A 23,486-nucleotide genomic window follows, 5' to 3' on the forward strand; every position below is an offset into this window, starting at 1 on the left:
GAAGGAAGGAAGGAAGGAAGGAAGGAAGGAAGGAAGGAAGGAAGGAAGGAAGGAAGGAAGGAAGGAAGGAAGGAAGGAAGGAAGGAAGGAAGGAAGGAAGGAAGGAAGGAAGGAAGGAAGGAAGGAAGGAAGGAAGGAAGGAAGGAAGGAAGGAAGGAAGGAAGGAAGGAAGGAAGGAAGGAAGGAAGGAAGGAAGGAAGGAAGGAAGGAAGGAAGGAAGAGAGAGACATTAAAAAATACTTGCGTTTATCCAGACACTTTTCAGGAAATAAAATAAACCATTTTAAAGTGTTCACCAGACATCAACAGCCTTCATAAAACAAAATGGACTGCTAGCCAGATGACTTGGGAGAGGAAACCCAGGAGACTGCATCTGAGCAAGCATTTCTCTGTGTGTCACAAGTGAGCGATAGACCTTGGTGAGCAGACAAAGCGGTTGTTTAAGGGCTCAAAGGAAAATTAAATACAAGCTCACGGACACAGCAGTGTCAACAGAAAAGTTCAATTTCTTCTTCAGCATTGAACTGGGTTAGAGAGTCATAAAAGTAGTATTTTTTCCCCTGCCACTCTGAGCGAATCATGTAGTGCTGTTCAGCTGTCCCAGGCTGCTGGGGTGGCTGTTGGTCACTGATCTGCTCTGGCAAATTACTCATTTTAGAGCCTTTTAAGCAGAATGTGGAGGAAGAGCTCTTAATTTCTGGATAACACGTGTGCGTGAGGCAGCCGCCTCACAGCTAGTCCCAAAGACACGCCGCTCTCTGTGACTCTAGATGCTCACAATGTCATTTTCAATGTTCCTCTCCTTTTTAAAAGCCTGCCTTATCAATCTTTCTATATATTTCTATCCTAATGACCACTGCCAGTTTTTCAGTACAGCTAAAATTCTTGTTCCCGCTTGAAAAAATGCTAGAAAACCTTATGTTTCACCGGTATCTGTATTATTATGTACACTGGTATTCTGTAATTTATTGATCCCAAATATGGATCAGAATCAGACTTTTGTCCTTATTATTTCATAGGAGCCTTATTAGACTCCAGGTGCCACAAGGCTTTTAGAATAGTAATAGCACAACCGTAGGTAGCTTGTCTAAGCCCATAGTTCACTACAGACTATTTAAATGCAGGCAGCTAGACCATGGCTGAAGACAAATTGAAGATATTGCTATACCAGGCTTCCCAGATCTAGTAAAAATATGCAGGTGTTGACTTATGAACCCTGGATCATCCAGTAAAGCTCTTTCAAGAAGTGAAAATTGTACTACCTGTCATGTCATTTATATAGGGCTGGTTGTACTGACTGGAAAGAAGCAATGCATACCCTTCTCTAAGGAATGAAGTACTGTACTATCAAAACTACAGATGTCACCATTTACTAAGTGATGAAAAATATTAATAATGATAATACTTGAGACCAGCATAACATATTTTATCCTTCTCAGATGTTAATATCTTAACTTGTAAACTGTATCTCTACTTTTTTCTATTGCCTTATGAAGCTTAACTCCTAAACTAACTTCCTTTTAAATGTTTACAGCTTAGAATATGCTGTTCCATTTTTATCATATAATTTGACCATTTGTCATTTAAAAAATTATTTTCTCTGTGAAGGAATATTTTGGGTTTGAATATTATCTTCACATAAAGGATATTTTACTCAAGGGAGCATTTGAAGTGTTCAATTTCAAGGTGAACAAAATATTTTGGTTATGTTTTTTTAAAATGGTTGCCAAGCTTTCAGCTTCCACAGAGAGAACAGCACGCACAGAGGTCTATAGGTCACCTGTCCTCTTCTTTGGAGAGACCTAAGAAACAAAACCTGACTTCCTCTTCCGCTTTCTTTATTTTCAAATATCAGTAAAGGAAGTTCAGACCTTGAAGAATCTGACTTATGCACCAATATTGGTTAAATTTTCTGATGAGGTTAGATTTTGTACCCGCTGAAGGTAAAAATGCCTTCTCCTTTCATCCCACAGTTCACATCCCTCACCAGGCTCATTATCACTTCTGTTTGCATTCTTACTTTCTCCTGCCCTTCTCTCAGCCTATCTGTTGGTGAGCCGGTGAAAGCCGTGGTCAAGAAGAAGCGTTACTTCTGCTAGTTCCATTTTGCATATTGGTTTGCCATCAATCCCACCAGCTCGGCTTTTTGCAAGAAAGAATTTACCTTCTGTGTCCTGCTTTAGGTAGTTAGAGAGAATTTGACAGGCAGAAGTCCTTTTCCTCCTAGCCACAACTGTTTTACAGAGGAATGTAAATAGTCATCTTCTTCACAGCCCATGACCTTTTCTTGGTCAGGACACAGTTTGTAAAAAGTACAACATCAGTAGAAAGGGAACCTTAAATCCTCCTTTATGTGGCATGTACTTATGAAACATGAGAGTTAGTCTCTTCTAATGAGAACTTTACACTGCAAAACTGTCATTAACTTAGAAACAAGACACCGTTAATCATTTTCTGAAGTCTTAGTATCAGCTTCTCACTGCACTTTACAAGCACAATAAATATCTCTTTAGTTCAATAAAATGGAATTAAGTGCACACTTACGCTATAAAAATCTGTAGTCAACTTTTAAAATAATAAAAGCTTTGACAAATTTTAATGAACCAAGGCAAAGGGTCCCCTAAGCAGGCAACATTAAAACTATAATGCATTACAGAACTTCCTGCTTTCGTTCAATCCCATTTGCCATTTTAAATCCACTCTATTTGATGCAATTCTTTCACTGCAAAGTTTAAATTTTTCCTAACACTCAAGATTAATATTATTATTTATTTATTTACACCTCTTATATCTATATAGCTAGACTTTTGTCTTCTGTGTTGTCCTTTTGGATATTTGGCTAAAAACGTCCCTAACTTCTAATATTTGGCAACATGAAAAATAGTCGTAGTGTTCTAGCAGAAGTAAAAAGGAAAGATCTGACCTGAAGAGATAATATATTACCTGAAGCACACAGATATTACTTTAATTATTACTATTTTGATATTCCTTGCTTGGCTTTTCTTGTTTGTTTGTTTTTAATATTGGTGCACTGACTTTACATCAACCTGTTATAAATAAAAAGGAATCATCTGGTTTCATCTCTGGTTTGAGCTAAAAATATCATTGCTAAAACCTCGAATATATTCTAAAGTAAACTACTAGGAATAATTTCCAAGCTATATTAGGCCACCAATAGTCTCCAAGAATAACTTTAACATTTTTGGACTAGGTGTAGATTTGTAGGATCTGTTCAGTATTGAAGTTTTGCAGTGAAAGCATTAAGCACTTATTTTTATTCTGTAATGATCACCTACTTTGCATTCACTCTCTGGATGTCTATGGACAATTTTACAAGTACATCTGAGATAGTTTTGCAGTCTGATGGCTGTCCCACAGCTTTGTTAATGCGGTGCTGAGCTGCATCTTATATAGTCTACCCTTAGCAGAGCTTTTAATACAGGCTAATTGCAGTCCCAGTTTCTGTAGCATAGGTAAGAATTGCTCATGCCTGCCTGAAAACAGTAGATTTGCATGATGAACTCATTATTCTGTCATTGATTATGAGAACCACTTTACCTACAGGACCTTGGTTATCAGTTTAATTACACACTCTAGTTATCGTGTTTGGCATTCATAACCATTAAAGCAGAGAATGAAAAAAAAAAAGAAAAAGAAGGGAAAAAAAGCATTCCTTGCCTAAATTGGCAATTGAGGAGTCTGAAGCAATGTCTAAGGGTTTTTCTTCTTTCTTTCCCATCTCATTAGGCTGATAGCACTGGAACCCTGCTCCCCTGCAAGCTCTCCTGAGAATACCCCTGCCATGGCACTGGAGCTCTGCTTCCGGCCACAAAGGAACAATACTCATCCCTGCCACAAATGTGCAGAGAGTTACTGTGACTATCTACACCACAGACACGAAACATGGCCAAGACTAACCCTGAGCTCATAAGAGTCTGCTTTGGATAGCCGCTATCCCCCTGTGAAGGCAGAATGCGGCGATAATCACAAATTCATCAGACAAACTTGACTGAAATTGAACATCCTTAAAGCAAAAGGGATTATTTTTCCCAGCAGTTTGATATTTATCAGTGTTTATAATAAAATTCCTCTTGCAGTGAAAGCTTTGTGTGAGAAAAGTTTATTATGGGTCAGCAAATTAATTCTGTGCCTCAGTAAGAATGATGCAGAAGACAGGCTGCTAAGAAAGGTCACAGCATGCAACGAGACATACATGAGATGAAATATCTATGGCAGCAGTTTTTGATGCAAAAAAGATCAAAACTTAAACTATGTCAAAGGTCGATTCCTGCTTTTATGAGGAACATATTAAAGTTAAGTTCAAAGATACGTATTTCAAGGTGACAGCAATTTCTCACAGGAAACAATTAGTCACCAGAACACAATTCAATACAGGCAGACTCAAGACTATTCCAATACTGGCAATTAGTATCTTAGGATATTAAAATCAACAAAAAATAAGTAACTGTTGGATTGTGCATCCATCAGTCATTGAGGATGTTACAGCTAACACTCATTTAGCACAAGCATCCAGAGGTTACCAACTGGCGGTGTTGAATCCAACGTAATTTCCATGGAAAAAATATCCTGAATATTTGCAACTCAAGACAAATCTTTCCTACATTCTCTTTTTCCAATTATCCTACTCTTCCTGCTGCCTCATCACCTTTTCCTGCCCTTTTTCCTACATCATTATCTCTTGTAAAGCTCTGGAGAACAGACATTTTTTTCAATCTTAGTTATAAAACTTCGATATCTTTACCTGTTCCAGATTTACATTAACATAGTGATGAATTGATCTAGCTATTTAAGGAAAGTACTCACCCTTTGCTCCCTCTATAACAAAAAGAGTTCACCCATCTAAGCCCCGTGCAAGACATTAAATATATCTTTCTCCCTCAATTTGCAATCTCTTCTTGCCGGGAAAGGAATCTTAGAGCTCATCAGATATCTAGAATGGCCCAGGATTACGCGGCCTGGGGTTCATGACCTCAGCTAAATTCACAAAAGAAGTTAAGAAAGGTATATTGCAACAATAAACATGTCAGTGGCTCCAGAACCAAAACCAAATGGCACAGAAAAGCCTGTACCTGGACTATGAAACTGTCAGCCTCAAAAAACAAGGTGATGGCATCAACAGGAAACACCACAAGCCCCCTGCTCCCTTCCAAAATTATCATGTAATTTTTCTGTTAGACCGTGGACTTCCAGTGTTTACTATGGAGTCTCATGAAGCTCAGGAAGCTGGTCATACTAGATATCAGAAAATAAATTTTCCATCCCCTACAACATATTTTCACTCCATATTAGGTCTACTATATCAAGACAAATTACAAAACACTGCAACCACTAAGCAAAGTCTCCTAAGACCAACCTGAACCACCTCCTCTTGGTGCTTGGGGTCTCTGGTTATTTTCAGCTCCACCCAGCAGTAAAACACTTGGCCAGGTGTTCTTGCTTCCCTGAGTTTGTAGGTTTATGCACATTTCTGATGCCAATCTGAGGAGCAGAGCTGTGCTATGAGGCAGTCCAAGGTCATGTTTCTCACAGTCTATTCTAAAAAAGGCACCTTTGCAGAGAAGTAATAATTTCCTGTTATGTGTGTATGCGCGTACGTACATTAAAGAACCCATCCAACACTTGAGACCAAACAAATAAGTTCTTCTCACCAGCGTTCTTTTTTCTCATTTTTTACTTCGCCTTTCTTTTGAAGACAGATTAGGGTATCAGATGAATTCAGAAATGCATTAACATTTTTGCTACAATGTGTGTTCTTCACTTGTCTCAGTTGTCACTGGATTTGAAACTTAGTCTTACTCTAGCTGGTAGCAGTAATGCATTTTTGTAGATCTGTCTTATGAAATACATACAGCTTCCATATACTGATGAGTAGAATGAGTAGAAAGAAAAATACATCAAAATATAGAGCCACTCTGAGAATGCAGCTAACACTTCTTTATGGGTTGTTAAATATATCAAACATACTGTTCTGTGTCTACTAGGAAAACGACCTATAAGCTGACAAAAGTAAATCTTCATCCTTCTCCCTCTGCCGCCTTTGAAATTGTTCTGACAATTTAAAAAGGATATAACACCTTTAAGCAAGACTATTAAAAATAAGATCATTTCAATGTTCCAAAAGTTTTGAGGAATGGTCCAAATTTTCTTTCATATTTTTCTGTTCCACATCTAGCAGAGAAACCACTTTGATACATGACTTTTTTGCAAAAAACTTCTGTCTTTTGTCATAAGCTGCATTACTTTCAGAGCAGCCAGTGGATCTACTTATGTTTGAAGACAAGTCATGTAATGACAAGTCTGGCCACATTGGTACATAGGGAGTAACGTGGCTCTTGGCTCAGTCCTAACGCATGTTGTGAGAAAGATATTTAAAATATGGATCCTTTCAGGAACGCTACTCATCTTGCCCAGGGGACACACAGATATTTGGAGAAGGATAAACATGGATAAAATGCTGGATGTTAGAGGGGCACGCTGTAGTTTCAAGGTGGGACTGTGTTAGGAGCTGACATTTCTACAGCTAATTCATCTATGCTTGAAATACACATGACGTACAAAAGGTCTGATAAAAAACAGGACTGCTTTTCATTTTAAGAAGGAATCTCCATTATCAGAAATGCCTCCAACAGTGATAAAGCTGGCTACAAGGCTCACATATCTTTAAGCATTTATTCAATTTCATTTCTAAAATGAAGGTTATAAATCAACCCCAAGCCCTTCCTGAAAAACGCTGTTATCCTCCAAGCTATTAGGAGCAGTTACAGTAGAATGATTCTTTTCTGTGTCAGATGTTATGAAAGACAGTTCATACTTCAAATAATATGATTTATAAGTTGAGATTGTGAAGTTAAATTTAATAAAGCTCAGAGAAGATGCATGAACCTCAAAAAGCTTTTTAATATAGATCTTTTGGAGCTGAGACGCTACCCTTGTTTTGTATTAGCTGTTCTGTATTCTTGTGTATGCTGGGGTTACTGATGGATGACAGTAGAATTACCCACTACAGAAGGTTTGCCTTCTTTCCTCTTCTCTTTCTCTCCACGAGAATTTAACTGATGACAGATTGCTTACCCATATCTCATTACTTCTTTGTGCAGTTATTATGCATAACTAAAGGACTTTGCAGTCTTCATGTTTGTTTCTTGAGTTGCCAACTTTTCTTTTTGATGATGTAATTCCACAGGGAAAGATTAATGTTCTTGGTTAGTATTCTCTTTGGTTCAAGGAGTTGTTGGGAGATTTGCCACTATATTAATTTTATTTTGAAGGTCTGGATGATTAAACTTTGAAAATCAGCTGTCCTGGTCAGGGACAGTCTTATGAAACAAACTCATGAAAAGGCTGTCATGAGAAGAATTTCCTCCAAATATGCTTTTCAACATGGATTTGGGATTTGACATTTTGAATTAGAAATAAGATTTCATTTCAATTCATCCAAAAGTGAAAAAATAAATTTTGATGACACTGAAGTTCTTCTTACAGAAAATGATACTTTGAAAAAAAATGCAAGTATTTCGATAATAAAATTCCCTAATTTTTTCATCATGTATATACCTTCCAGACAAAAGGACAGCAGATCAGATCTAGGCTACCTACCTAAGGTTAAGTCTTGCTTCATATAACTAGGGATTAGGGGAAGGTGGAACCAAGGGGAAGGAATAATGTAACCAAAATAAGTACCTAATTTCCCTTTCAAATCAGTGGAGAAATGGAGATTTTTTCTGAAGACTTTTGGAGTGTCATCCAAAAGACTGGTTCAGCCAGTTAATTACTTTTCACTGAGATTGCAAGGGGCAAATAAGATAGGTACATTTATATCAACAAATCTCTTGGCACTCTCATCACCTTTTCTGTAGCAAACAAGCAGTCAGCTCATCAGGACAGCAGGAGACATGAGCTCTAGGCTCCCTTTAGCCCAGGCAGACGGATCCCCAGTTCTTCACAGACTACATGACTCTCTAACCACAAGCCAACAAAGTGTTTCGTGCAAACATACTTTGCTACAGTTCCTAATCCAAAGGCTTTTTTCAGTTTTTATCCAATGACAACCTACTGTAAAATGCACGCACACCACAATTAAACCATTTTGGAAAAGCTGTGCACCACTACTCATCTTCATCTGGGTCCTGCCTATAACTGAATTTCTGACTTTGTCTAGGACTGTTAGTGTTTTTTTAGTTAACAGGGTGTCAGTCACTGCCTACTGATGTGGGGGCTGCAGCAGAGCTCTAGATGGCAGATTGGTACTTACCTTCTCAGAATAATTACTTCTGAATATCTTTGGGAAATCAAAGTTGGATACCCCAGCTAAGTAGGGAGATGACAATTAATTTTACTAGGCTGATGGAATTTCCGAGTTTTAGTCACCAAAGTCTTACCTTAGGCAGGATTTCTGAAACTGATATGCACCCTTAGAGAGTGTGACAGAGCCCAGAAAGACAGACTAGTCCAAAATAGCCCAGTCAAAATTTACATGAGCTGCAGCTGTTTATTGCTTGTACACCACGACATAACTACTCCTTGTTAAATTAATATTCCAGTTTGTGAAAGAAGATAGAGTTAGTAGCTCCTGTTACAGCCCATTTCTACATTTACAATGCAATTAAAAAAAATGAACAGAAAAAATCTAACTCAGAAAAATGAAACACAAATCTAGCTGCCACTACTGTAGAAGAAAAGCAGCTTCAACTGTTTCCTTCCATTAGTATGCCAGGAATTGACTCATAAGAGGAAATCTCATGGATCCCTGCTAATCATCTAATATAAGTTACAGCTACAATGTAAATGTATTTGATGCAAATTATTAATGCGTCTAAACTGCAAGTAAAAAAACATTAAAAAGGCTGCTAATTCACCAACAATCAATGAAAATGCTGTTATTTTAAGAGATTATTGCTGGGAACACATACAATATGTTTAAGGAATATTCCAGTTGAACTTGCAGTGTTCCTTTTTTCATAGTGGTAAATAAACAAATCTAGTTTCAATTATTAAATAAATAAAATATAATTAATATGTTTAAGACATTCATATGACTTAGTGTTAACAGAACAGAAGTGACCATTATTCATAGGTCACTTGTAATTTTCATGTTTTGCCCTTGTTGCAATTCAATAACAGAAGTCACTATTTGAAGACAATGTGTAGAACATTTTGAAATTCAGGCAAAAGTTGAGATAGAGCATTCAGAGGTCTGGAACACGCTACTGCAGTCTGCGCTCCAGAAATACATCAGAAGCTATTTTAAATTCATTTAGGATAGTGCAAAGCTAATTATAGAAAGATATTATGGGCCTGGTATAAAGAATGAGTTATTTGGGGTAGGCTAGATTAATTCTGGGGAGTCTTGGGTTTAAGCCTTTCCTTTTCTGTGCTAGCCCAGAGTGAAATATAGATTCTCCAGTAGTTCAGTAGCTCACTCTGGAGTCAGGTCATTAGGCATTTGAATGTGTAATGTTTGAGGTGAACACTTCAGGTGAAAACAGTAAGTGTCAATGAAATTATTTTTGGAAAATTTTCTACAGTTCTAAATGTGTATGTCCAAGTCCCTGAATCTCCGCAAAGTCTCATATATCTGGGGTTTGACTACACAATTGCCCACCTTTAACAGGAAGGATGGAGGTCCCTGGAGCAGGATCTCCTACTCTCATTTAGCTGCTCTGGTTATCATAGTAGACGAAACATGCTGGGGAGCACTTCCAAGCACTCAGGCCAGCTGGCAGGGAGCAGCTCATGCCTCTACTAGGAATTCCTTGCTGCTGAAGGGTGCTGGCCACATCACATTGATCCATGGGACACTGACTCTGGAACTATCCCAGGAGCTGTTTGGGAAGGGGCTCGTATGGGACAGGCGTGTGCCAAGGGCCAGTCCAGCTGCATAAGGCAGCACCTTGGAACGTTCCTGGATGCTGTTTCACCTACTAGCTTAGCTGTACCTTCACACATTCATGTTTTGGCCTTAAGGAGAACCAAAGTATGTTGTGTACATGGACCTCTCAGGCTGCAAAACACTGAGATGCTAAAGCAGCAGGGGCTGGGTGGTTGCACAAGAAAACTGTATATCTTCACAGGACTAGCCCTGAATGTGGGCACTGGTTTTAGATCTGGATGTAAGACTTCAGACTATTCCATGTTCTGTCTCATACCATAGACCTGAAAACTAACCTTAGTGACAGGGCGACAGGACTGTTGGCTGCCGAGCTGGGTCACAAGCTTTAACACAAGTGATAAATTCAAGCCGCATTCACGGGAGGTGACCTGTCATTTGTTATGTGATCTGATGAGGCACACCCTCTGTGCCTTCCCTTTAGAGAAAAATCTTGTGATTCTCCCTAATAAGCATCCAAGATAGACTGGCCAACTATAAGCATTCCTAGAGACATTTAATATAGAACATTGCTAGTGCACGGGAGAATCTTGAATAGTGCCCTTTTTGCCTGACATGTTTTGTTAATTCCAGAGTACTACATTTCTCTTTCATTTTCTACTTTTCTCATATACGCACATAGCATAACACTGGAGGCCTGAGATCTTGTGACAGTATCTCAGAAGCATGAGAAGACTACGTTAATTATTTAAAATAAAAATCATCATCACACCCGGCACATTTTAAGGTATTGCTTAGTTCACATTTAATCTTTAGCATTAAAAACGAAAACAAGAAAGAATATGCATTGGCTAATTATAATTCAGTAACTGGAATCTAGTACACTTTTTGTTTCACAATAAATATTTGATCTTTAGTCCTTCAGCATTGTTATGTTTACTGAAGTATCTTGTAGATCATGTTAACCTATGACAGTTTCTGCACAGTGTCTAGTTACACGGTGGAAATCTTTGCTACCTCTTGTTAAAGAACACAAGCTTGTGTGAGTTCAAAAGAGATTAGACAAATGCATGAAAAAAAAATGTACAGGCTCTTAAGCACAGAGATACTACATCTTTGGTGAAGAAACCCCCAGCCATACAGGTTGCTGGAACCTTCTCAAATATACTGAGAAACTTTTGTATTACAGTCACAATATTTGTATATTTTTCTTTAAGCCTCCAACAGGATATTAGGTTAGCTTGAGTATGATCATTCATGTCAAGTGGAAAGCACTTGAGACATGTATATATGATTAGCTCCTTTCTGAATGAATTTTGGGATCAAATCGTTTTCCGGTATAAATGGGTGCAATTACACTAAAGCTGTGTTAACTCAAGCCAGAAAAATAGTTTGCCTTTTAGTTCATTCAAGATGCTAAGCTGGCCACAAGAAATTTTTTGCCTGTACAGGTCAAGAGTGAGCTAAAGGATGGGCAAAAGACTGTAGGTTAGGCATTGACCTCTACTAAGACAGCTAGAACTCACAAAACAGAAGGTCTGTTTGCACTGTGACCATCTGCAGCCAATTAAGCTATTCACAAAGTGAACAATTTTCATAACATCATGGTTTATGTCCCCTTTTTTTTGAATGATATCGGAGATTTTTAGATAAGGGAGGAAAAGTCTGCATCCCATTACTACTATCACTACATAAAAGCCAGCAAATATTTTAAGTTGGTAGTGTAGTTGAAGCTAGTCATTACTTAACCGACATTTTCGCAGACATATGTGACCAAGGCATGCGGTGGCTAACACTGATAAGAGAAATTCCAGGTGAAAAAAAGATGTTTTTCTGCTGTTCCATGTCAGCCATTTTTTAAGAGTAAATGAGTTTTGAATTTTCTCTGAATCAGCTAAAATAAATTTTAACTGAATGGTAGGGTTTGATATTCCACAGACTTATAACAGATGTTTAGTCCAGGTATTGTCAAAAAGAAATTATGAAGCTGGACAGAACAATGCATTTCCATACACTGCTGTAACAATCTGGAGAGAAACCAAACCAGAAATGAAAAGACGAATATGCTGTTTAAATATTCTGATGCAAAAGGTCATCCATAAAATATTAATGAAAAATAAAACCCTCTGCGAAACCTAAATACCTTAAAAAAAGAGGTCACCAAAATTTTTTTCATACTTTTCAGCTTTCCAGCCTTCCATAGTCTGAACAGATTCAGCAATAAGTAGAAAACAAGAGATCCTTGACAGAATTTTGAAGGTTTTCTTACCATAGATTGACTAGGAAGGGGTGCTCCAGGCCTTGCATTATCTGTAGCTCCCGAAAAACATTTCGAACTTCATCTCTCTCAATGCACTTCTGTTTATTCATGTATTTCATGGCATACATTTTCTTCGTGTCTCTCTTCTGTACAATGCACACCTAATTGACAGCAAAGTAAAAGACAGATTTTGATACCTACAGAAAGGAAACTCAATGGTGACTTTGAAAAAAAAAAGAGCCTTTCATGATATTTCAATATTCCAGGTCTGGATACCACAACCTAAGAACACCTTCAGAAAGTCCACATTACAGCTATGCAGGATTCTTTGTAATAGATTGTAATTAATAAATTAACAGAAGAACACCCCACCCCTGCAAAAGAAGAAACAGGGACTAAGAAAAGTGGCATAACTTTCAGAAGTTGCATGGTAAAGCTGGGAGGAATACAGTCCAATTGCTCAAATCACAAGCTATTTAATTAATCACAGAAATTACTGCCTCCTGCCTGGGAAAATGCACGATCATTGTCCTCATTCCCACAAGTCAATACATACAACTTGATTACTGCGTCATAAACATAACCTACGTTCACCAGGCTAAATACTTCATCTAAATATCAGAATTATGCTCCCTTAATTATTGTTGTTGAAAAGAAAAAGAATTTTCGTACAGAGATTCATCATAATATTTTTGAAGTCACAAGAGACCATTACAATGATTTAGTCTCTGACAGTAAATTTCTTTGCTTTAACTTTGTTTTCTTTTTTTGAAAAAAGTCAAATAATTTTGTAAATGCAGGAAGAAAATCTTAGAGAACTCCCATGTAAGGCCTGAATTGTTTTTCATGATGGCAGTTTACCTTGTGAATGAAGCTGGAGAGTGGCACAAACACCACATCTAAGAACCATCATTTTAAATACGATTTCTGGCAACACAGAAATAAAAGATTGTTGGATGTCTCATCCCTGTTCATAACAGCCCTACATACACACATAGGGCAAAACTATATCTTCAGTAGACTTCTGCTCTGAAAGGTTTTACTGTTAATTGATCAGGACTTTTTAAAGTGACTCTCCTAGTGTGCCTTCACAGCCAAGAGAACAGTATTTGAAAATATTATTTTTGGCGTAACATTTATATTACTGATACAGCCATAGGCTCCAATCAGAATTTTTCATTGTCAGGACATATACAGACTATGTAGTGGACGTGGCTGGTTTAGGTATCACAACTCTGTAGTGTCTGTATTCAAGGATATTCCAGATTCACTTGATGTGGGTACTATTAATTTGTATGTATGTTTATGTACATGCACACATGCTCATATACACTCTCCTGTATTATACATACATAAAATTATGGTATATACACAGAGCATACACCCATAAAAGTAGTGCTCAGAAATCAGATTACAACATGGTGCCAACCAAAAATTTTAAGGAACTTGCATGCTCAAAATTCAGAAATGGTCTGAAGAAACTAAGGCAACTTCCCACAGCTGAAACCTCTGACTTTAACAAGGTGTCATCACACTTATTTCTCTGTAACCTTATTTCCATGAATTGTGTCCTTAAACTCAAATCTACACCAGAGAGGAGTTAATAGGGTACCTTTAACCTATAATGCTAAGGTGTGATTAAACAGAGTTTCTAATTACCTTTCCTAATATCAGGTGATGTTATGCTAATTAAGTAAAACACGGATGGTAATGCTTTGTCTTGAGCCCATCCATGTTGCACGATGGTGAGTACCGAAGTTTTGTTTCATTTCCCTTCTTGGGCTGCTATGGAAAGTCTGAATGTTGGTGATGTCCGTAAGATAGCTAAAGGTTCACACTTATATGGGAAGAACCCAGGCTGTGGAACAATGGGGAACTGGAGTTGGCTTTTTGAGGGAAGAAGAGGTAGCAGGTGGGACTGAACTGGAATGGAGAGGTGGAAATGAATTGTTCAAGATTCCACAGGCTCTTCACAAGTATAAGCAGAATTTGGAGGGGCAATTCTTAACTTCCTGTTTGAGATTATGTGGACAATCCAATTTAGTGAATCACATTATAAAATACAACATTTATGGATTTTGGCTCAGAACCTAAGTCCAGAAGTTCATTCACTTGCATGAATTTGCAGCATGATTTTCAAGTGAAACTTGGCCAAGACTGAGGTGTTTGCAGAAGTCTCCTATTCCACTACATAAAAGCCTCCCTGTTGAACTGTTGACTAGTGAGGCTGCTGAGAGAATGGGGTTTTACTCAGCTGAGAGTTGCACGTTCGACCAGTGCAGCAAACTAGGATCATGTAGAGCACCTAAATATGTAATGCAAACACGTTTTGAAACACTGCTGTGACTCCAGAAGGTACTCGGTTCTCTTACCTGCCAGTAAAGACAAGGGTATTCAACACAGTTGAAACAGACCGTCTGTTGTTAGTAAAAGCTTGCCTAGCATACCAGCTTTAAAATGGAATGATAGTAAACGTTTTCTAGTAATGTGTGTCTATGCACAACTTTTAACATGGTTTCAAAATCAATGCGATTTTAATGAATATACTAAAGCTACTTCCTAAAGTAGCTAAAAATCAGGAAACACAAGCTGCATCTATATTGATGTTATTGTCAAAAAACTGACGTTGCCATAACAGTGCTGAATTGTAGTGGAGATCCTCCCTGATGTTACTACCTGCTGGCTGCCAGCTCTTTGGAGTGGGACGTCAACGGGCTGAAACTTTTCCACTACTGCAGGAAAGAAAGGAAAAGCCCTCCAGTTCTCCTCACATGTGCAGTCTTAATGGGAAATGTTTAAATTGGGTTTTTCTGTTTATGGTTTAAATTTTAAAATAGGGACAAACAGGTGCTCTGGCACCTCAACAAACAAATTCTGTGATGACTCATTATTGTGGAAGTCTGTGCAGAATTGCCTTATTTACACATATCAGTATGGAAGCCTGTCACGCTCACATTACTAAAACATCCTCTTTCAATTTTTCTGTGAATATCATTTACCAAAGCCCAGACAGTGCCATGCTCAAATTGATATCACTGCTTCAGCAGTCTCTATAGGTGATGCTTCAAACCAAATGTGTCACAAACTCAACAGCTACCTAGCTTCATAGTCAGCAGATAGGGACAGACACATCCATCTCCACCTAAGGCATGGGCCTAAATAGGTCCAGGGAACCATCTCAACAGGAGCGGTTTCTCTTCTAACGTCCCTCTAAAGAGACCGTAGATGATTAGCTTGAATGTAGGCATCTGTGTTGTACATGTTTAAAGGTAGGCAATATGAATCCCCACTGATTTTCTTTGGAGTTATACGGTGCTTATTTTTAAAAGCCTCTTGTGAAAATATTCCCTTTCTAAAGAGGGTTTTTCTACATGTCTTACCTGTTATCACAGGGTTGTATCTTTTTTATATCTGGGAGAAGGTAACAATGAATTACCTTCAAAACTATCAGGTTAGAAAAAATTCTACCGAAGTGTGACTTGGAGCCACTTTCCCTCAGAACCAGTGGAAAACCAATAGAAAAACCAATAGATTATGACTGCAGGGCTAAAATTCTGGTCCACTTCTAAGCTACATTCTTGGATTTCCTCTGGTTCACATGCAAAGAAAAAAGCAACTACAGATTGAGTTTGATCTGCAGATTAATAGGTCATACAGCCACTAAGACTGCTATGGGTGACAAAGTGCCCCATGGGCTATTGCAGACCTAGGTAAGTGAAGTGAGAAGGTTATGCTGAGTAAAACTGGGTCAGAATTTGCTAATGGTTTGCTGCAGAAAGCTGTGTAATGCTGTGTAGGCTGAGAAGCCATAGGTAGCTTCAGAGAAGCTCTTCCCAGAGCAAAAGATAGGGATGGCTGAAAAGTCTGACTTGCTGCAAAACACAGATTTCTCCTGTCTCCACTAGCTTCAAAAGACTTTCTGGCTGACATGTGCTCAGTCCAGAGAGAACAGCAGGGGGCGGGAGCACTTTGTCTCAGTAAAGCCAGTTTGGTCTGAGTTTGGTACATACGTACTTACACTTCTCAAACTACCGCAGGATATGGTTTCATGACAGGTCGTTAAAAAAGCAGAGATGCAAAACTGCAGCCAGAGAAAGCTCCTCTGTGCAAGGTCCCTGACAGTGGAGAGCTGGCAGCTGGAGTGCACACCTCAGCCGTGCTCCTGTATCATAATCTTATGCATCACGTACATTAGGTCAGTAGATCAGATGGGGCACCTACAGCTGCCATGAGTAACCACAGACCAGGAAACGGTCTGTGGCACTGCATGGGCAGAAGACACTCACCAAGGCATAGGGGGACTACAAGAGAGAAATCAGCTACATGTTTCACAGTCAGTGTGGGAACTGACAAATCTGCTATGAAATGTGTGCCTGAAATACTGCTACCTTGTCTGTTCTTACACACAGTCTGAAAAATAAATGCTCATAGCCTTAGCCTACAAGCAGAGTTGGAAAGATTTACACAAAGAGGCTGGAGAATGGATGTCATAAGTTTGACTTTACACTGCCGGGGAATTTCCTTGAAATAGGGGGATTCATTCCTAGATTCCCCTGAGCAAACCACGACAGCTGGAGCAGCGACCAAGCATCTGCTCCATCTCCTTTCATATTAACTCAAGCTAAAAAAATAGGTGTTTACACTGTCAAACAATATTAATATTCTGCAGTTGTGCGTTATGTTGCTTTTAGGATAGCAGCATATTTTTTCTGAAATACTTTGCATATTATTTAGTAAAGTACCCTCGATCAGTGCAGACGTGATTCTGGGCTCCCATCTGTTTTACACCAGTGTAATTTCAATTCCTTCATCAGAGGAAGTCACTGTTTTATACAACCAAATTAATTAAAATTAAGTCCTGTGTTTCAGCATCTTAGACAAATAGGAGAAAGAGTTTGTACATTGAAATCATAATTTGAATTTAATTTCAGGAGGTCAGATTGTTCGATGTACCTGCTCCCATGAACAGCGAACTTGAAGAAAATTGGTACTATAATATCCCTGAAAACTAGTTGTTGCACCTGAATACAAATTATTTTGCGGCAGTAAGCCTGCAATTATGTGGCTACTGTTGCAGTAAAGAACAATGACAATTCATGTATTTCACTCCTAGTCATTTTTGTACTTACAGGGTGATATTCAAATACATTTATTTTTTTGCAATCCTTTGCTTGATAAGAATGATGGCTCTATGTATAACAAAATGGAAAAAATTATCCAGATTAAACATGAGAGCGCACTTTTAAGGTATCACATGGCATAAAGAAATAGCTACTTAGACCAGTGTTCAGCATTTTTAGTTCGAATATTTTAAATTGTCTACTTCTGAGTTGACTTAGAAGACAAATCTCTACTATATGAATAAAACCTGTTTGGACAAAATTTCTGACCTGGTCCACTTCAAATGTATTTGGAAATACTAATAGCTGGAACATGCCAAGCATAACTAGTCTAAAGGTCTTCTGGAAAAAGAAAAAATTAAATGTTTCCTGTCATATACGAGGGCACCAAAGCATAAGCTTCATCTACCTAGCAAAGCAGGGTCACTGAAGCCGGCAAGGCTACTTTTAGAGGAGTGTCACATACCTCGCTTGGGTACCACTGTCAGCCTTGCAGCAGCTCACAGGTCCGTACCAGTGTCTGTAGGTACGGATGGATACAGATACATACACCAGGTATGTATACATGTGCCCAGAAAGGGCGACGAGTATTCAGTGAGCGGTCACATGCCTGTCTGCCATAGCTTGCATGTCACTTGGCTTGAACAAAAGAACCGCTGACTTACACAACTGTGGTTGCCATGGTCCTATGCCGGCTCGGAGCTCAACTTCTTCATCTGTCCCTTACCAGGGTGCAACCTGAGCTCTGAAAGGACTCTTTTCCAAGCAGACAGAAGTGAGCCAGGTTGTTCCTGGAAACACGACCGTGCTCCTCATTCCTCTTCTCTCCATACCCATTTCCTATGCTCCTCACAACTGCTGTGATCTATCTTCACTTTTTCTGGGGAAGATGCTACAGTGCACACAAGGCTGCCCCTGCTCTTAACGTGTCCCTAAGAAACAGCCTGTACTGAGGCAGCAGCTTAAAACAGGTGGCCACTTCTCAGAAAAGACAAGCTCTTGAGATACAAAGCATTTGATACCAAATGGCCTAGGAATTCCTGTAACAGCAAATGTTGCTGCTGTGAATCAAAAGTGCCAGATGAAAAGGGAGGGAGCTGCTCTCTGAAGCCAGCTGGGAGGGACAGAACATTGCTGCTGAAGCAGTTGGCCCCGACAGAAGAGGTAAGGTGCTGAGGATCACCTTGAGCTCGATGCACAAGAGAGAGCTGATCTGCGTGGAGCCTCTGCCATATCAGATACCTCCTGCAGCAATATCCTGCAGAGGCCTAAGGTTGCTGTAGCAACCACAGTAATTTAAGAAATATTGAGAGAGAGAGAGAGCGCGCGCGATTGTACCAACAGCAATAAAATAAAAAAAAGTAGAGCATGTCTTAAAACATCCTACAGCTCTCAGAAAACAAAAAAGGCCACAGAGCAGCCATAAAGGAAGAAGGCAGTTTAAGGAAGGCGTGATACTGAACACGGCGTTACATGGTGCAGGATGCTAGAGCACAATAGACCCCAAACAGTAAACAGCAAGTCAATAGAGATTAGAGGTCTTGCATCATTTGTTGACGTTTTCTGCTGCCAGGTACTTCCAGAAGGACAGTAATAGGAAAAGTTGCCAGCAACGAGGCTTCTAAATGAACAATAAAGGCAAGGCTGACTCACAGAGAAAGACACTTGAAGCGGTGACTGATTTACCATGTTGCGCTTTTGGCTATGGTATAATAGGTCATTTTAAAATGGGTTTCTTTCTTTCCTTCTCTGTGGAAGGAAAAACAAGATGATTGGTCAAAAGCTTGCATTCAGTGGGAAAAACAAGCCTGTTACACCAAGGACTCTTCTGTTGCATTTGACAGCTACAAAATAAGGATTTAAGTTTAGAGGGGACTTATGCATGAGTCCTTTCTTGCATACAATGTGTTCTCTCAGGGCTCTGAAACTCTATTCTCAGCCATACATATCCCCAAAGCAGGTTCACAAGAATACTGCAGCCATCTGAACCTGTAAGAAAATTGGATGTTTCTAGAAATATAAAAATATTCACCAGTTTCCAGAATGCCATGGAGAAGAGTGTGTCAACAAAAAGCCTTCAAAAAGCACATAGGCTTGTTTTATTTTCCTGCGTGATGTGGAAGGGTGAGGGCCCCTTTGAAAGGGCAGAGACCGAGTGAGTGGAGAAGTGTTGAAGAAAGAGTTGTGCAAGTGACCTTTGTGATGGCCAGCATGATTCAGATATATCTTTAACTGCTTATCCTGTACCTAACTTGCACGCCTGAACCTCTATTTAGTTTGACTTGATATTCCATCAGTGTATTGTGGTAATAAACAACCGTAGATTGCCAGCTGCCCCGATTTTTAAGGGATTCTTGAATACCATTTTGCACTAGCAGCATATTCTCCTATAGATCTCAAAGAGGATCTCTTGGAAACTACTGAAGGAAATAAGGACCATGCCGTGAAGGACCGTGCTGTTCTGCGAGAAGTATTTCAGGCTTCTGTAAAATGAAAGTCATTTTTCTGCACGGAAGACCAAGAGCCAGCAAAATCCCGTGTGTGGGCTTAATGCATAACTACAGAAGTAGCTCACCGGCTCTCAGCTGGCATATACTCAAGAATCATTTAAATCAAGATCTAGATAGCTATTGCTTGATCAGTTACTGAAGTTATATTTCACCTTCAAATGTGTTCCTGCGAGTAACGGTTTCTAATATTTTCATAATATGATTTTCTCTGACTGCATGGCCTTGTATTTACCCATATTAAAATTTAAAACCTTGTTATAGTCTTTATTATAGGCAAGAAAGGTCATCTACTCATGTGTAAACAAACCATTAATCTTCTCTGTTTCAGCAAAAGCCTGTTGAATTGAACAAACATTTACTCAATGATCATAATTACAGTGTGTATCAGTTTATACAGTCCCAAGTGTATTGAATCTATGTAAAGTGCCTTTAAAATACTGCAATTATTTTAAAGACACAAATAAAGTACAGAGATTTAAGAACAAGATCACTCTAATGGAGTGCTTAAAAAAGTAGTCTGCTCCTACTTTTTTGTTTGTTTTTGTTTTGGGGACTGATTTCTAAATTCTGCTAATCCCCATTGAGGAGCCTTAATTATTATAATCATTTTTACTCAATTAATTTTAGTGAATATATTGTAACAGAAATAATTTAATTAATAGTCAGAGCCAGTTCATACTGATGATCAGATGTCTTTAAGAAGCAAAAGGCTACAAAACCTATGTTTCTTTATCCTAGCCTAATCAGGTCACACCAGAAATACACAAAGGAATTCTCTATTAGATTTTTAGCTGCTAAAAATAAATTGATTCTTACCTTTCCGAAACTCCCTTTCCCAATAGCCCGCAATATTTGAAAGTGGTCAAAGTTAACTGCAAAATAAAGGAGAGAAGAAACGGAAAATAGTTTGTAGAGCGCTAAGTCAGAATCAGAAATGAGATAAGAAAAGAAATGGCAGTGTTTCCAACTAATGTCATTTCACCATGTGGTATTTACTTATCTTAAAACACCAAACATATCCAATATCTAGCAAAGAGGAGGTTTGCTTTAAAATATGTTCCGTTAATTTTATTCATCGAGTCATCTTGGCCCAATGCCTCCAGCCCGCAGTATCTCCAAAAAGAAAGAGACCTCCATCCTAACCAAGTAACGAGGCAGTAAGTTAGCGTTATGCAGCCATGAGCAAAAACTGCTCAGCATTTTCCAGAAAGATTAAGATCTATTAAAAGGGTACTGAATAATTCAGGTAAGTAATACCGTCTGCTTACAGCTATGTAGTAATAAAAGATAGTATTGTTACAGTAATCACTCTGCAGGATAATTCCCATATTTTGTTACAGTGATGTAACACTGGCAGGATCAGCTCCTCCAGACTTTGCCACCTTAATACAATACATAATGCAAATATTGCAGGACGATTTCATAGATGTAGCACAAGTTTGTTTTGGGAGATTTCATTTTAGCTTGGCAGTAGAATGGATTTACTCCCGCTCCATGAAAATCTGACCGCACAGTCTGCCCTAGACACTGAAGTGGTTTGCTGTGAAGGTGAGTGAGAGATTTCATTTCTCAGAAATGTCATTGTTGTTGGTGTTGCATGAGACTGAACACAGCACGACCTTCAAATCTCTGGTTCATTGGTAGGTCTGGTGGTTTAAAAAAAATCCAACAACATCCTGGACAGAATTGATACGGAGCCACCAAAACACAAACATGACAATGTGTGATAAAGTTTTTACAGTCACTTGTCAGAAAAGAATCACACTTACAGCTAAACGCAGTGAACCAGAGTTGACAAAGTTCAGTGCAACTTAACAGGATTTTTTTAAATTAAAACTTTCTTATGTTCCTGGCTTTGGTCACGTACCTCCATCAACGAGCCCGTTATTGGCCTAACAGGAATGAGCAAAATTATGGAGACGGACTGTCACCGGAAAAATATGGTAACGAACAAATACAACAAAAATGTGACTCACATCATGATAAAGAAGAAAATCCTATAAAACTAGCTATACTTTAAATACTTGTCAACAAAGTTGTATCAGCTCAAGCTAAGCACTGAGTAGGGAGTTGCAAGTTTGATATATATCAAGCCACTGAAAAGGGCTAAAATCTTATTTTCCCTCTTCCAGTAATATATCATTTACACTATTAATGCCACTTACAATATATTTAAGCATTTTTTTATTTATGCTTGCTTACATTGTCTTCAAGGAAACACGGTTGGCTCCTTTCATTAGCGCAGCTATAGCAACCACCTTCCTGGTAATTGCTGGAGACCAAATCAAATCCAGAGCTGACAGAGCTGAAAGCAGCAGACTCGAGCCTTTAGCAAACAAAGATGGTACTTCTGAATATAGCAGTCTTAGGATTCGGATACTAAAATGAAAATGCAGAACCCTGCAAAGCTTTTATAAGCTGCCTGGAAATTGGAAAACTAATTTTGTGCTGAATCACAAGAGTTAGAGTTACCCAGATGTTTGAGAATCAAGATTGTCCATCAATGACCTGCAGCTGGGGGTCTCTGCCCACAGATTTTACCAGTGGGGCACTGTCTTGTAATTCCTGATGGTCATGGTGAGTTTAGCAAAACCACCTTCCACACAGACTTACGTCAACTTAAATCTTGTTCCCACAGGCCATCCTTCCCAAGCGCATGCACCTGAATGGGGGATTTTGAGATCTTTAAGTTGATCCTTAAGTTTAAGTAGGAATTCAATACCACATTGGAAACGTTCAAAACTATGTGTTAATTGCATTCGTTTCTTTGATACGGAAAATTCAGCAAGTTTTCCCTCCAGCATGCTGGTGTTGTCTGTGTCACTCCTCTGCTTTCAAACCTTCTGATGTTTCCTGTTCATTTTAGCAATTTTTAACAAACGCTTTCCTCAAAGAAAGCTTAGTTTGAGTTTGTTCTTTACTTTGCAGTCATTCAACTGAGGACAGTTCCCAAAAACAACTGGAAAACTGATGAAACAGTCTGTAAATATCTAAATTTAAGTCAAGCCACACTTCAGTAGGACTTGACTATATTATTGTCCTGAAGCCTGTCTGGTTTTCAAATGCATCAGTTTGATGAATTATTTTGGTTTTGTAAAACTTTATTTTTAGCTATCAGAAGGGCATTTTTTATTGTCCATATAATTTCTATTCTATTTCTCTTCTTTGGTGGTGCTTGTTGCTCTGATTGACTGGAACAATATTTTTTTGATTTGATTTAATTGTAAATTGGACTTCTGTAAGAAAGTAATGATTAAATGAGGCATTATACTATGGAATTTAAGATGGATTAATAGTAAGTCAAATAAGTGGTTAAAAACCATAACCACAACAATTGATCAAATTGTCTCAATTTGTATATTTAACATTTAACATCCCATGGAAAGCTGGATGTTTCACTTTCAGATCTTCAATAAGAAAAAAGAGTATTTTATTTCTATAGTTTACTGTCCCATAAGCCTTATCTAAAATAAATGTGCAGTGATTGCAACACATTTTGTGCCAGAGAAAACAAAGATAATTTTAAGTGATTATGGAATTATGTAAACACACCTAAGCCTGCATTTGAAATGAGCTACGCTTGCAGCCACTGTGGTTTTCTGGAAAGAGTTAATTCTCTAAACTGAGACAACTTGGTCTCTTTTGATCATTCAAACATACTCACAACATCGTAGATTCAAACTCTGGGGAAATTCTTCCCTTGGGACATTAGGAAAGGATAATAAAAAGGATATCTTTGCAGTTGAGAC

At 38.5% G+C, this 23,486-nt stretch overlaps 1 protein-coding gene across 3 annotated transcripts in view; it reads right to left on the reverse strand.

Annotated features, from left to right (window-relative positions):
• The window catches only part of STK32B (serine/threonine kinase 32B), a 175,128-nt gene that overhangs the window by 124,801 nt on the left and 26,841 nt on the right, over positions 1 to 23,486 (reverse strand). For all 3 annotated transcript variants that reach the window (XM_063335852.1, XM_063335853.1, XM_063335854.1), the window contains exons 2-3: positions 20,554 to 20,609; positions 12,117 to 12,268 (exon numbers count right to left, since the gene is read on the reverse strand). In XM_063335852.1, the coding sequence (XP_063191922.1) occupies positions 12,117 to 12,268; positions 20,554 to 20,609 (208 nt within the window). The remainder of the gene's footprint in view (positions 1 to 12,116; positions 12,269 to 20,553; positions 20,610 to 23,486) is intronic.

This window comes from Chroicocephalus ridibundus, chromosome 5 (assembly GCF_963924245.1).
Source record: "Chroicocephalus ridibundus chromosome 5, bChrRid1.1, whole genome shotgun sequence".
In the NCBI taxonomy this organism is placed as follows: domain Eukaryota; kingdom Metazoa; phylum Chordata; class Aves; order Charadriiformes; family Laridae; genus Chroicocephalus; species Chroicocephalus ridibundus.